Raw genomic sequence first — 14,865 nt, 5'->3', positions numbered from 1 at the left:
AAGGCGGGAGTGGGCCGTGCATGGTCCGTCAAAAAAGTGACGCAATGTCTGAGAGCGGAGAAGGGCAAGGCCTAGCTCCCAGATAAAACTGCCGCCATCACCGGCGATCGAATGAGACACAAACGACGGGATCTCTCAACGAAATATTCTCAGCCGCATCGACCCATGCCCCCAAGAGCAATGTCCTCAGATTGCACGGCTTGAGAAGCCAAAGTTTGGCCTGACGAAAATTTAAACCGCGGCAACGAACGGCGAAAGGACGCTCCGATACGAAAACAATTGCGCTGGCAGAAAGCAGACAGAAAAGGGGCACGACCGCTGTGGGAAATGCAGGGACCAAGGCCGATCTTCGTCCCTTACCGCGCTCAGCCGCCGAAACCATTCGAATCCGACTTGCATTGCGCCTAACCGACAGCCAAGCGCTTGGGCGTTACAGGACCACGGGACCTCATGGAATCAAAAGTGACAAGGCCCCTCAGTCCAGCGCTGGTTCCCTCTCCGACTTACGTAGTAGAGAGCAGATGCGGTTGCCTGCCCAGTAAGCAAGCAATAGAACAGCTGGAAATTTTCGAAGGCCAGGAACAGGGAGGCCCTGCATATGGCATAATGCAGTCACACTGCAACAGAAGGTCCCGACCACTGGAAGGAGCCACCCGACAGCTTCGAGAGAAGACCCTGTCTCTGGGACAATGGTGCCACTTTCACCAACCACGCTAATCATTGCGTCTCCTCCTGACATGATACCCACCTTGGTCATTTTATTCTGGGCCTACAAGACAAATGATATTGAAGCAGAAACTGAATACCAGCGTGCGGTTTCCGCAAGTACTGGATGAAAAAAAAACCCCTCCAAGGCTCTCATTCTCGTGTCCGTCCTTGAGGGGTCGCCCAGCCCCGCGAAAAGCTAGCCCCACCTCGACCCACTCTGCAACCACTGTCGGGTGGGGCAATGTAGTTCGTCTCTTTTCCCGACGTCATTCTGTGAGGTTGGCGTCATCGGTAGCACCACATAAGACAGGGATCCATCCTCGAAATCTCAATTGGGCTGGGCTTCTAGGCCAAAAACGTCAAAGCTCCGACTCATGAATCTTCTCCATCCTCTCTCATTCCAGACCAACTCAGTCCTCTTCGGACCACCCTAATGAACCACCTACCTAGATGATAAGAATTGTTCCTACTGAAGCCTTCACAAGCTTAGCTGGGACACTTGGGTGCATCCTCTGGTCCTACGATTGCGATTTTTGTCTCTACAACCACCGAGCATTCGCCGAGCTTTGTGGTTGAATAAGGTCACATTTTACCAAGGCCCTAACTGTCGGAAATTGGTGGACGCGTGTGTCTTGGTGTGTCCCTCTTTCGATTTTCGAAGTCATCAGGCGCTTTTCTAGACGGCTACCCACATTTATTGTTTCCAACACCTTCTCCCCCTATTCTTAAAGTGTTTGTGATTCACGTCTACGTATCTACGACCGTCGAGACTCTAGTCGTACGTGCGGTGGAAAGCATTACATCCCTGAATTGATTCAATTTTTCCCATGGTACTCCGCAGTGCCTAAGAAGCCCCATCCGCCGGATATCGGCACGTCATCGATAGGTACCGATTGTGCAAATCCACATTGGACCATGCCTACCACGAGACCCGCTTAGCTCTAGCTGCCGCCCTTCGCGGAGGAGCGGACTCGGGTCCGACCAGTCAGCCTGGATGATACTTCTAGCATATGCAGAGAGGTGGGTTGGCCCATATTTGATTTGTTGCTCATCCTTCCTGTACCTTTCCAAAAGTCACTCCTTTGGCAGGTAGGCAAGGTAGCCAGCGGCAAACGTACGGCCCTGGAACTCTTGGCTATTGGAAACGGATATTTGCGCACAAATATTGCTCATCACGTCCACATTATTACCACACAATGGAACAAATATCTCTTGGGGTTCTTTATCTAATACAGCTTCTGCCTGGGTAAACATAAACTAGTAGAAGAGCCCACCTCCACACTACTCTGTATAACAACTCGAGTCTCGCAAAAGTCGAGGAGTCCGGCCAATGGGCTATGATTCGACCTGAGAGAGGAGATCGACGAGTCCTTTGCCATTTGAGAAATCATCTATCTCAATAGCTAGATGAGCTATCATTATCACTGACGCACAGCGTTGATCGTCGAGCTAGTCTTGAAACTGCGCTGATCGACGGATATTTTTCAGCCGCCGAGTTTGACTTCTCTTCTCTGTATAAAACAGTATACGAGGTGATCCATGGTAGCCGCCCACTAGGCGCGTCGGAAGCAAGCATGTTTCCCATCGACACGAACATAACTACCGTATGTTAGTAGGCTTCGGCTACTCGAGTATCGCTGAACTGAAAGAATGTGAAAGAAAGACACTCATCAACCAGCCTATCTGCGCGATCTCTCAGTCACCGACCTAAGGAGCAGGAACACTGGCTAGATACGCACCAAATGAGAAAGACATTTTATCGTTCCTTGTCTTTTCATATAATAATAATAATAATAATGTATGCTACATACACAGCATCCTCGCAGACTTGCTCAATACTTGCAATGTTTCTGTACAAACCTATGTCCCGGGCCCACGCATACCCGTCCGTGGCCTGATAAATAGCCGAGACACGACCGGAGGTTAGTTGACGCTCTCCGAGGCCGAACATGTAAAGGACTTGCAACTACTAGCGTTTCGAGGCTCTATAGGGATAATGATGACTTGAACGCGAGAGGCTGGGCCCAGAACTCTCTTTTTTTGTCTTGCAGTATCGCCGATTAACTGTTTTTCTATCGTCCTCTCTCTATAAAAGCAGCAAATATTCGCTGTCTGAAGGGAATCCGCATATCCTCAAACGCCTCACCGTCCACATGTTCCCCCGTATCTCTCTCCCTTTTCTTTTTTTCCTTTTTCCGGGGGAGGAGTTTTAGGAGACAAAAAAAAATCTCGCCAACATTCCATGCATGTGAACTGCATAGTAACACGTCCAAAACCTGTTTTTTGGGCAAGCAACCACCACTCGTTTTCTTTTTTCCCCCACCAGCCAAAGACCGAGCCTATCACGAACTAACCGTGCCAATATTTTTTTCCCACGAAGCATGGCCTTTGTGTTGGAGAGCCAATGCTTTGCCGGAATCGTTCCATAAACAGAAACAAACGCCGAAAAGGTTGAGTTGCTGGAAGATTCCACGGGCGGGAAACAAAAAGCAACCCCCAACTCCAGCCCCCGGCCCCTCGTCCCACCCCTTTCAGGAGGTTCGTCGACGAGGGCGGCAGCAGCGGTAGAGCATCATGGCGCTGCCCCGCGGTGTGCGATACCGTTGGTCTTGATAAAGCCTATTCTGCCTCCCGAAGCAGCCTTAGTTTGAGCGGCAAGCGATTACAGCGCTCCCAAGCTGTTTGAGGACAGGATCCTTTCGTAGACATCTTGAATCCCCCCTAGGGAGGCGGATCATGCCGCTACCAAGTACTCGGCTTGACAAAGAGAGACGGTAGCAAACGTTACAAGTATATCGTCATGGGAATGATGAATGGCACCACGGCCGGGGAGTCGGGCGGTGGGCGGACGGCTCGCGGGGGAGAGGGGGGCCCTCGACAAACTCGCGGATGGGGACGGGCGGTGGTAGGCAGGGTAGGACGCTCAGAGGAGGACCTTTGATGCCACAGTCAGCAACCAGGCTGCGTCCTGCCACCCGCCCTCGTCAGCCTTCGGAGATGGCATGCGTTCCTCGAGGGCTGTAGTGAAACCTTCGAGCCGCCGGGAGGAGCTCGACGCGCGCCGCTGCTGCTGCGTGGCCTGGTCCCCCTCACCACTGTCGTCGTCGACATCCAGCTCGCCATCTGTCGACGCACTCTCCTCCTCGTCGTCGTCCGACTCCTCTTCGTCCTCGTTGACCGAGAATAGATTCACGCCCAGGACGCTGCCGAACCAGGTCCCCACACCGCCATTGCCGTGCTTGACCAGCCGCCGCACGTACGCCTCGTCGTCGACACTCGTGTGCTGCTCGATGGCCTCGAGTTTCTCGTCGAGATTGACAAAGTCGGGCCCCGCCACGGCGGTTGAGTCGTCATCCACATCGCCACCATACGCGGATGCCGACGCCGACGCCGCCACCGATCCTGGCGTCAGCGAAAAGTAGCCGTCCATGGACCGGTGGTCCCTAGGCGTCACCAGCATTTGAGTACGGCTGCCGACCCGACTGTGGGAGCGGCTGCCGTAGCGGCTGTGCGTCGGCGAGTACACCGAGACGTGGTCGTCCTCAACGACAATGCCAGCGGTAGCCACGTGGCCCAAGCTGCCCCTGCGGCTGGCGTTACGGCTAGCCGCCGCAGCCGCCAGCAGCTGCTGCTCCCGCTCGACATATCCACCGTCAATATCCTCGTAGTCGTCGGCATCGCGCATCCCCGCCAGACTCGTGGAGCTCGCCCGCGACACCAGCCAGGCCTGGCCCTTGGACTCGCGCGTCTCGGTGGATATCAGCGCGCCGGCGCGCAGCAGCCAGTCGGAGCCGGCATCGTCGTGGATAGTGGGGGCAAAGTGGGGGTGGTGGCTGCCGCTGACGCCGCCCTTGCGCCTGGATGCCGTGGGGGATGCGGTCGCGGACGCAGACAGGGGCGGCTTGCCCCCGTGGCTAGCGGAATTTGTAGAGAAGCTCGACAGCGGAGCGATGTGCGTGGCTGACTTGCTCTTGGGCAGGCGCGGGCGAGACTGCGAGCGCCGCCCGCTGGCTGCGCTGCCGCCGGGCGACCGCGACAGCAGCCGCGGCGTTGTGGGGGCCGATTTCCCCTGCAGATATGAGGTGCTCGGGATGCGCAATGGGCCGTTTGCCGCCGCCGAGACCAGGTCGACAAGGTCGTCGTCGTCCCCCAGCGGCAGCTTGGATGTGAGAGGTGCCAGTGTCAGGTGGTTCAGGTTCGTGCTCGAGCGGTTCTTGCGCTTAGCCGCGCTGGAGTGCTGGTTGTACGCAACATCCATATTTTTTTTTTGCTTCAGAGTGGCTGGTAGTCAAGGGGGGTGAGACTGCAATGCCAAGTGTGTATCGAATAGACGCGTTTCCGGGCCCGGTGACTGATTTGCTCACACCTTGGGCCGAGCAAGTATAAAGTATATCAAGGTATAGATTGAGAAAATTGGCGGGAGGTGGGACGGATGAAGAGGAAGAAGAGCAATTGGATATAAAAAAAGGCAAGATAGGCAGGCAGCTATTATGGGTTGCGAAGAGGCAAGGCCAGGCAGTGTCTGCTTTTCTTTCTTTCTTTTGCCCGACTGCTCGGCTACCTCTCCGTTACATTCCGTAGAAGTGGAAATGGTCAACTGCTGGCGCCGCAATGCGTGTGGGATGGTGTTAAGTAGTAGACCTTTTTTTATCGTCTTGTCAATGATGGGCTTGTGATTTTTGGGACGGCAAGCTGGATGGTAAGCGGACGCAGGCGTGGCTTGTGCTTGTGGCCAGGCGGCACCTGCATTCCAGCCAGTACGCACACCCGACATCGATGACCCCTGTCGTGCCCAGACACGCATCCCGAGGAGCTGGCCGGCCTGTGATTTGCTAGCCATCGAAGCTTCTCTGGTTTGCACTATAGCTAACGCCACCGCCACTAGTTAAAGCTTCCGGCCCTCTCTAGAAGTACCGAGGACCTTTGGCGAGCTGGGTGATTGCATCCGAAGCCCCGTATGCCCCCGCAACTCTCGGCTTGGGCAAAGTACCCTAGTACTTCCAGCCACAGCAGCCCGCCCTGCAAGCACTTGTGACTAACAACAGTTAACAGAGTTTTTGAGGCCGCATCTGAGGCTTCACATTGAATCGGGAATCGAGAATCAAGAAACCAGAACCGCCATCGACGTAGAGACTGCCACGCCGTCTCTTGTTGCCAATACTATCTACCTAGGCATCTGCCTGAGCATTTGAGGCGTAAGAGTTTTGGCATTTGGCACGATTGCGTAACATTTTCCCTCCCGTCTTCTCCCTAGCTGCTTGTCCTCCTTTTCTCCCCCTCCAATTCTTCCCACTTTTTTTGGAGCGCCGAAAACACCCGACTCATCATCGGTCGGCCCATCTCTGTTTTACACTGGATAACAGGGGATTATGATTTCATAATCGGCTCACTTGCACATGTGAGGCTAGATCGACGCCTCCTTACCTTAGTAGCACTCGGCAGAGAAAGGGAAGGTCAACCCCCCAGAAACGATGCGGAACCTTCGAAACATTGGACATGGCGTCTTTAGAGCGCCCTCAGCCATATCCGCCTCATGCTGGGATGCCGCCAGGGACGAGATACTAGTTACCTACGGCCCGACTGCCGACGCGGCCTCGATCGAGCTAGTCAGGCTTTCGAGAGATGCATCGCCCCCTTCAAGCCTGTAAGCTACCAAGCCCTCCTTTTTGTTCTTTCCCGTGTTCCATTCCTCTTAGTCTCTCCCCTCTCCGTCTTTCCCCGTGGGGCGACATGTCCTAAAAAACAAACCGGATCCGCAGCCAGGCGAGAACCGTCGCCTCGTGGGACGCGCCAAGCCCAACCGAAAATGGCCATGTAGACATCATCAGGAGCTTGCACCACTGCAGCGACACGTTGACCACGTGCGTCATCCTAGCTGGCGGCGACATTGTGACTGTGGTCGAGGACGAAGACGGTGCCACCGCCGGCGAGCCTAGTGGAGCACATGTCGAGATCGTAGGCACCCTCCAACCGTCCATCGTCGCTGCCCGGTGGTCGCCCGACGAGGAGCTGCTCGTCATCGTGACCGGTGACGACAAGGTAGTGTTTATGAGCCGGAGCTTCGATGTCATTACAGAGACGGCAGTAACTGCCGATGACCTCAAGGCCTCCAAGCATGTTTCGGTCGGATGGGGCAAGAAGGAGACGCAGTTCCACGGCAGGGGAGCCAAGGCCAAGGCGCTCCGAGATCCCACCATCCCTGAAAAGGTTGACGAAGGCCTGTTCAGTCCCAACGACGACGGCCGTTGCACTGTTAGCTGGAGAGGGGACGGCGCATTTGTCGCCATAAACCTGCACCAGGAACAACCGCGGAGAGTCATACGTGTCTATAACCGCGATGGTGAGTTGGACAGTGTCAGCGAGCCTGTTGATGGTCTTGAAGGAAGCCTCAGCTGGCGCCCTGCCGGCAATCTGATGGCCGGCATCCAGCGCCTTCCTGACCGTGTCGACGTTGTGTTTTTCGAGAGGAACGGCCTTCGGCATGGCCAATTCACCCTTAGAGCTCCTCAAGATGCGCCCGGTGCCATGGAGCATCTTGCGCTCGAGTGGAACTCCGACTCGTCTGTCCTTGCTGTCACCATGCGAGACAGGGTCCAGCTATGGACCACGGGCAACTACCATTGGTATCTAAAGCAAGAGGTTCACTGTGGGCAGCACCAGCCCCATGTTGATGGGAGCTTGGAGCAGCAGACTCTGCAGTTTTCCTGGCATGCTGAGAAGCCACTTCTCTTTGCCACCGCCGTTGCAGGTAAGCAATTTCCAGCATCCGTTTGCACCAACTTTTATCACCAGGCACAAACTCACTATTATTCAGGCAATGTGCTCCTGAATGAGTTTGTTTTCTCCGTTTCCAGGGGGCCAACAGCAGCTCCCAATGACTATGGGGCAGTAGCCGTAATCGATGGGCCAACAATTAAGTTCACACCTTTTCGAACGGCCAACATTCCACCGCCAATTGCAATGTATGAGCTCGAAGTCGAGTCCCCCGTGATTGACGTTGCGTTTACCAAAGACGGATTTGCCATGGCTGTATTGCACCGGCTAGGAGTCAATATTTATGGTCTCGAGGCAAACGCTGCCCGTCTTTCTTGTCCAAAACTACAAGAAAAGGCCGTTTTCCCGATATTAGACTCTGAATTCTACGAGGAATCTTTCCTTCAGGTTGAGTTTGCGGGGCCGCAAGAGGTGCAGGTTCTACGGATGGCAGAAGACGTCGATTTAATCTCGTACCACGTTGGCGCATCTAGCCAAGAAAACAAGTGGTCGGAAACACCTGCAGGGCTTATTTCTACAATAACCTCGCCAGACAATTCCTCTCCTGACGGCATTGTTGCCCAGGATCGTCAAGGGAGGCTAAGTCTCGTTTCTGGTGGGGAACATGTCAATCTTCCCATCGGATTTCCTACCCTTTTACCCTGGGCCAGCTTCGTTACGCATGACGGGAAATTGTTGGGCTTTGGACTGTCAAGGAACGGGCATCTCTATGCCAACTCGCGGCAGCTAGCCAAGAACTGCACGTCCTTTATCGTCACAGGGAGCCATCTCATCTTCACTACGAGCAATCACCTCGTCAAGTTTGTCCATCTTGCTAGTCCTAAAGGTTGGTGCCATCCCACGTGAATTATTATGAGCAAAGTACTAATCATTTTTCAAGACCTCGATGTTCCCCAGGATGACCCCGAGAACGACGAGCGTTGCCGAAGCATTGAACGGGGTGCCAGACTCGTGACAGCCATGCCCGCCAACATGAGCATGGTTCTTCAAATGCCGCGGGGAAATCTGGAGACTATTTTCCCACGTGCAATGGTGGTGGCAGGCATTAGGCAGCTAATCGAGCAGAAGGAATATGGTGCCGCCTTTACGACGTGTCGCACACAACGCGTGGATATGAACATTCTTTACGACCATCGGCCGGCGCAATTTCTCATTAATGTTGGCCTATTCCTCGACCAGGTGAAGGAGACTGCCAATATCGACTTGTTCCTGTCTACACTGAAGTATGTCCTACTACTGTCTGAACACGATGAAGGAACGCATTGCTAATGTATGAAATAGGGAGGAGGATGTCTCCAAGACCATGTATAGAGACACAAAGCCTGCAGCTGGCCAAGCACTACCCGACTCGGAAATTCAGGCTCCTGGAAAAGTCAATACCGTCTGTGATGCTGTTTTGCAGAGGCTTCGCACTCAGAAGAACGCCAACCTGCAGAACATCATTACAGCCCATGTTTGCAAAAGCCCACCAGCACTTGAGGATGGTCTTCTGGTCGTTGCCGACCTCATGCGAGAAGACGAGGCGTTGGCAGAGCGTGCAGTCGAGCATATTTGCTTTTTGGTTGACGTCAACAAACTCTTTGATCACGCCCTGGGTCTCTATAACCTCGATCTCACACTCCTAGTCGCTCAGCAATCCCAGCGGGATCCGCGTGAATACCTCCCCTTCATCCAGGGCCTCCACAAAATGTCGAAACTGAAGCGCCAGTTTACGATTGACGACAAGCTAGGCTACGGAGAGAAGGCGCTTGGCCATCTCAAAGCGCTTGGAAACTTCGAGGACGTCCAGAACTACGTGGTGAAGCACAAGCTCTACCAATATGCCCTCGGGCTCTACCGTCTCGAGGAGCAGCACCATATAGCCCTTATTGATCTCTATGCTGCATACCTGAAATCGACATCCCTATTTAGGGAAGCCGGCTTGGCATACGAGTCTCTTGGAAACTTTGCAGACGCCACGGAGTGCTATCTCAAGGGCGGTGCAGCGTGCTGGCGCGAGTGTCTCTACGTTGCGCAGCAGCAGGAGCCGCCAATTTCAAGCGAGAAGTTGCAGGAGATTGCTAGCGATCTTGCGGATGCCCTCCGCGAGTCCAAGGACTACGCGGCAGCAGCCGCCATTCACGTCGAGTATCTGGCCTCTATCGAGACAGCGATCCAGTTCCTCGGCAAAGGCTATCTGTTCGCGGATGCCTTGCGCCTCGTTGCGCTGCACAAACGCGCAGACTTGCTCGAGAGCGCTGTTGATACGGGACTCGCCGAAGCCTTCTCGAGCAGCACCGAGTTTCTGGCTGACTGCAAGGCGCAGCTGAAGGCGCAGGTGCCGCGGATTGCGGAGCTGCGCAAGAAGGCCCGCGAGGACCCGCTGTCGTTCTACGAGGGCGAGAATCCCTATAGCCGCGACGGCATGGACATCCCCGACGACGTGTCGGTCGCGGCGAGCTCCCGCATGAGCACTGGCGTCAGTCTTTTCACTCGCTATACGGGCAAAGGCGGTAGCGTGGGCACGGTGGGCAGCAATGTGTCGCGGGCCACGAGCAAGAACCGCAAGCGCGAGGAGAAGAAGCGCGCCCGCGGCCGCAAGGGCACCGTGTACGAGGAGGAGTACCTCGTCAACAGTGTCCGGCGGCTGGTCGAGCGCGTCGAGGCCTCCAAGGCAGAGGTAGAGCGCCTCGTGTTTGGTCTCGCGCGTCGTAACATGGCCGAGCGCGCCAGGACTGTCGAGGATCTCGTGGCCCAGGTCGTCGACGCATGCAGGCTCGCTGTCAAGGAGGTATGGCAACAGCAGGAACAGCAGCAAGATGGTCCCGGCGACGGCCAGCCGGCTGGTGATGCCGTTGCCACAGGAGATGGCGGCGCACATGAGGCGGCGGCAGGTTATCGGCCGACGGGCGGGCAGGCTGTCTTCCATGAAAGCTTAGAGGCGGCCAAGACGCGCCAGCAGCCGCCTGTCGTGAGCGACTTGGCCAGGCTGGTGCTGCTTGGTGGAAGTAAATAAAATGGGGAATGCATAAGGGAAAGGCATGGGCAGGAGCATAGGCATTATGGGCCGGCTGCTTTTTATTTTTTTGGTTTGTATCTTGGCTGGGGGGCAGCGAAGAGGAGGATGTGTGTGTGATCAGGGCAGGTCGGTATATCGATTGGGGTTGTTCGGTTTAGTATACTAAGGTGAATTTGAGTGGACATGTCCTGTCTAGTACTAACACTGTTTTCGTCGCTCGAGGCATGCACTCCGTGTAATCCGTATACTTTGGTAGGTCTGTAGACATTACTTCTCCCGAGTGGAAGAGGCAGACCAAGTAAAAGGGGGGAAAATCAACTCGCCAGGGTTAGGGTCAGACATAAGGAACGCTGAGTTAAGCTGCCAGCTGGCAAGGGTCCCTGCTACTGGCTGCTTTGTTGGGGTAGCATGGATTATATAGTGCGGTACTGGATCGGTGACTGCATCCCACCGACGGCCTCGCTGGGAAACGGACGGCAGGCAACTTCGACCTGACGAGCGACTCCAACGACGTGGTACTTGCTGGTTGCTGCATGCTGCAATCTGCAACCTGTCTATCTGCATTCATTGCTGCTGGGACCGCAAGATGCTGCTCAACAGCGATGCTGCAGGCGGTTTAACCACTTGGTCGATACTTCTCGACCGCCGACACCATCACCGACAACATCCCATTCCCCGTCCCCGTCTGCACCTCGCTGCTCTCCATCATCGCGCTGTCGGCCACCGAGCCGAGCTCCGGCAATAACCACCGCCCGCCATCCAACGCTGCTGCCTCGGACAGAAATACATCACATATACATCACATGGCTGGGATGGCTGCGGCCATGTCGTCCGACGGCTCCAAAAGCAATGTGCGTGTCTATGTGCGCTGGGAGGAGCAGGTTGTCTTTGCCGGCGACGAGGTCAAATGCACCATTGTCTTCAAGAACGTCGCCCGCGTCCCGAGCCCGCCCTCTTCGTCGCAGTCGCAGTCGCAGTTGCCGCCGCTGCCCACCTCCCATGCGCCCCAAAAGTCCTTTGCCCAGCAGCCGAGGCACCCCAGCGGCGAGCGCCCGCCGCGCCAGTCGTCCCCCCTCCATCCTGCCGCACAAGCCCGAACAAAGCCTAATGGCGCCGCCCATCACGGCCTCGCCCCGCCACCATCCGTCCGCGGCCACCGATCTACCCTGTCCCTGACGGTCCCATCTGGTGCTTCCGCGTCGGCTTCCGCTGCCGCTTCCACTGCCGCTGCCGCTGCCGCCTCCCGTTCCCGTGCCGGGTCCATACCCTGGTCATCGTCCGCTGCCGGCCCCCGTCCCCCGCGCAATGGCCACAGCCACAAGCGGTCGGTGTCCATAGTCTCGATTGGCTCCGTGGGCACCGTTGACGATGCTCACGATCACGCACAGAGCGGCAACAACAACACCGCCCCATCCGTCAAGCCCCAACGGCCAGCACGGGGGCATGCCCGCGCGTCCAGCCTGCAGATTGTCCCCCGTGGTTCCTATCTCAACGGGCCTCGTTCCGGTAAGTCGAGTCCCGGACCGCCCGAGGGGCAGGGCGTGCAGTCTGACTCCCGTGACACAGCTACACACCCCTCGAGGCTCCCCAACTCCCAGTCCTCGCCCCTCTTCCAGTCTTCCTTCCCCCCCGACAGGAGCATGTCCAATGGCCGTCCCTCGGGTGCCTCTACGGTGCCAGCCACCCCCAGCATTGGGTACTCGCAATCATCCCCGACCACCACGCCGGACGCCGTCATGTCTGGATTTAGGTTCCCCTTCACGCAGGCACCCTCGTGGCCGGGACCGGGGGGAGTCCCGCCAGCCCCGGGGGCAGAAGACCTTCTGGGCAGCCCCACATACTCGACTGGCGATGCGACTACCCTCCCGGCGCGGCCCAGAGAGCCCGTGCCGACCATCAACGAGCACGGCGTCGGCCCATCAGCACGAGTCCTCTCGACGACGAGCATAGCAGGCACGCCGAGGAGCAGTGGCGAGTTCTATTCGCTCAGCAACAATTCATCCGAGACGCTGGCGTCCGAGTACGTGACCCAGCAGCCTCTGCGGACCCATGGCCGCCAGCCTCACAACAGGCGGACGTCCAGTCTCGCGCCCGGCTCCGTAAGGTTACCCGAGGCTCTGATGATGGGCTACGCCCAACTGCAGGGGACCTTCTCCCTCGACGGCTCCCTCGTCAACCAAGGGCCCTTTGAGCAGGTCAAGCGGAAGGCCGTCGTTGGCGGCCAGGGAGGCGGTGTCATCGGCGTGGACACGTCGAAGCGAGATAGCGGCTTGCTGAGGGGGTTTGGATGGGGCAACTTCACCAGCTCCATTGGCGAGCTACTGGGCAGCGGCGAACTTAGCAGCATCAAGGAGATGCGCGGTATCGCAAGCTCAAAGTCGATACCACTGCTTTCAACGCCGCAGTCCATATTATTTGTCGATCTACAGCTAAGGCCGGGCGAGAGCAAGGCCTTTGAGTACTCGTTCCGCTTACCCAAAGGCCTGCCACCGACACACCGCGGAAAAGCTATCAAGATTTCCTACAGTCTGGTGATTGGCACGCAGCGGCCGGGGGGTGCCAAGGAGCAGCAGGTCAGGTCTGTCGACATACCTTTTCGGGTGCTGGGCAGCGTCAACAGCTACGGAGAGATTCTCGGCCACGATCTAATGTCTCCCTACATCATCCTACGGGACCAAGCTCGGGTCCAGAGCTTGGACAAAGAGAAGGACAGTTCTCGCCTGGATGGCTCGCTGCAGAATAATAATAATAGGCTGGGCCCAATCGGTTCATCCACCATGAAATCGTTCCTCGCGTACGTTGACGAGCTGCTCGCCAGACCCCAGGAAAGCGCTGCCGGCCTGCTGAGCCCCAGTGCCATGCCCACGTCTCGGCGAGCGTCGATGTACTCGTCCACGGATGACGGGTTCCCCGGCGGAATGGTGACGACCAGCGCCAAGGATGCCATCGACCTGGCCATTATGCGCGCCAACATGACGGGCGCCGGCCAGCAGAGCGCCAACCGCTTCGAGATTGCGCGCAACGGGCGCCGCGTCGGTATCGTCATGCTGGCGCGCCCGGCCTACCGCCTCGGCGAGGTCATCAACATGGCCATCGACTTCTCGGGCGCCGACATCCCCTGCTACGCCGTGCACTCGGCGCTCGAGTCGGCCGAGCGCGTCGACCCCAGCCTCGCCCTACGGTCCGACGCCAGCATCCACCGCGTCACGCGCAAGGTCTGGGTCACGGCCAGCGAGGCCACCCTGTACGCGCGCCGCATCGTCTTCAACCCCACCATCCCCGTGTCGGCCACGCCCGAGTTTGTCACGAGCGGCGTCTGTCTCGAGTGGAAGATCCGGCTCGAGTTCGTCGTGCCCACTCACGACGTCGAGCGCGGCGACATTGAGGACATTGAAGAGGACGACGAGGATGTCGAGGAAGACGACGAAGAAGAAAACGACGACGTCGACGACGACGGTGACGAGGATGAAGACGGCAGCGGCGAGGGTGGCGCCGACGACAACGGCAGCGAGAAGACAGTCCAGAGGACCCGCCATCATCGACGCCACCACAGAAGCAACAAGCGCCGCCTCGTCGCGGTCGCCGGCAACAGCGGCCCTGTCCACCCGCTGCTCGAAGAAATTTCCCGCGACGACCGCGGCGGCCTTGTCCTCGTCGCGGCCGAGAACCTGACGTGCGAGAGCTTCGAGGTGGCGGTTCCGCTGCGCGTCTACGGCGCCGTGTGCACGACGGGCCTAGAGCGGCTAGAGAAGGACGAGGCTCAGGAGGAGGGCTTGGCTGTATGATAATAATTTTTTTCCTGTTTCCTTTTTGGTCCTTGTTGATTTATCTATCTTTTGAAAATCTCTCATCTAAATTGGGAGGGGCGGTGGTTATTAGAGAAAGCAAAACAGCGAGCGCATTGTGAGAAATTAGTTGCCAACGGCAGTGGTAGACGACACACAGAGCATGTTTATGTGGGAGTTTGAATATATTATGCTATTTGAACCCGTGTCTGTCTGTCTGTCTGTCCCTACCGCTGGATGGATACCTTTGTTGACATCTTTAGACCCGTTTCTAGGCTTTTGATACGAATAAAGCCAAAACCATGCTCGGGATAGAGATATGGTGGTTGGTCGCCGGGTTATTACACAAACAAAACTTCTGTCACAATACAAGCAGACAGGCATGGAGATGAATGGAGACAGACAGACAGAGAGAGAGAGAGAGAGAGGAGGGGGTTTCCACGCCTTCATCTTCATGAAACGACCAATCGCCTCGCTAAATACCAACCACACCGCCCCTCGCACCACGTCAAAAGCCAAACGTGAGGGTCCTGTCCATCCATTCATCTTTGATTCAGTTCCTCATCCCTTCATTTCCATCCATTTCAGATGTCAATGGTC

At 56.6% G+C, this 14,865-nt stretch overlaps 3 protein-coding genes across 3 annotated transcripts; 2 read left to right on the top strand and 1 right to left on the bottom strand.

The window, feature by feature from the left end:
- Positions 1 to 3,631: 3,631 nt before the first annotated feature.
- Positions 3,632 to 4,966, bottom strand: B0T26DRAFT_755901 (uncharacterized protein; the record flags this gene model as incomplete). Its single annotated transcript, XM_060446026.1, has 1 exon — positions 3,632 to 4,966. One exon carries the CDS (start codon positions 4,964 to 4,966, stop codon positions 3,632 to 3,634), a length of 1,335 nt encoding a protein of 444 aa, XP_060291493.1.
- A 922-nt stretch (positions 4,967 to 5,888) lies between these two features.
- B0T26DRAFT_452349 (IKI3 family-domain-containing protein) lies at positions 5,889 to 10,898 on the top strand. Its single transcript, XM_060435109.1, has 5 exons — positions 5,889 to 6,352; positions 6,468 to 7,456; positions 7,523 to 8,308; positions 8,363 to 8,705; positions 8,764 to 10,898. Exons 1-5 carry the CDS (start codon positions 6,180 to 6,182, stop codon positions 10,475 to 10,477), a joined length of 4,005 nt encoding a protein of 1,334 aa, XP_060291492.1. The 5' UTR covers positions 5,889 to 6,179; the 3' UTR covers positions 10,478 to 10,898.
- Positions 10,899 to 11,304: 406 nt separating this feature from the next.
- B0T26DRAFT_655158 (Rgp1-domain-containing protein) lies at positions 11,305 to 14,265 on the top strand (the record flags this gene model as incomplete). Its single annotated transcript, XM_060438604.1, has 3 exons — positions 11,305 to 11,773; positions 11,902 to 11,986; positions 12,312 to 14,265. 3 exons carry the CDS (start codon positions 11,305 to 11,307, stop codon positions 14,263 to 14,265), a joined length of 2,508 nt encoding a protein of 835 aa, XP_060291491.1.
- Between the last annotated feature and the right edge of the window lie 600 nt (positions 14,266 to 14,865).

Source organism: Lasiosphaeria miniovina (genome assembly GCF_030549165.1).
Source record: "Lasiosphaeria miniovina strain SMH2392-1A chromosome Unknown B0T26scaffold_7, whole genome shotgun sequence".
Lineage (NCBI taxonomy): Eukaryota > Fungi > Ascomycota > Sordariomycetes > Sordariales > Lasiosphaeriaceae > Lasiosphaeria > Lasiosphaeria miniovina.
Note: the sequence above shows the minus strand (reverse complement) of the source record. Positions and strands in the feature narration are given on the sequence as shown.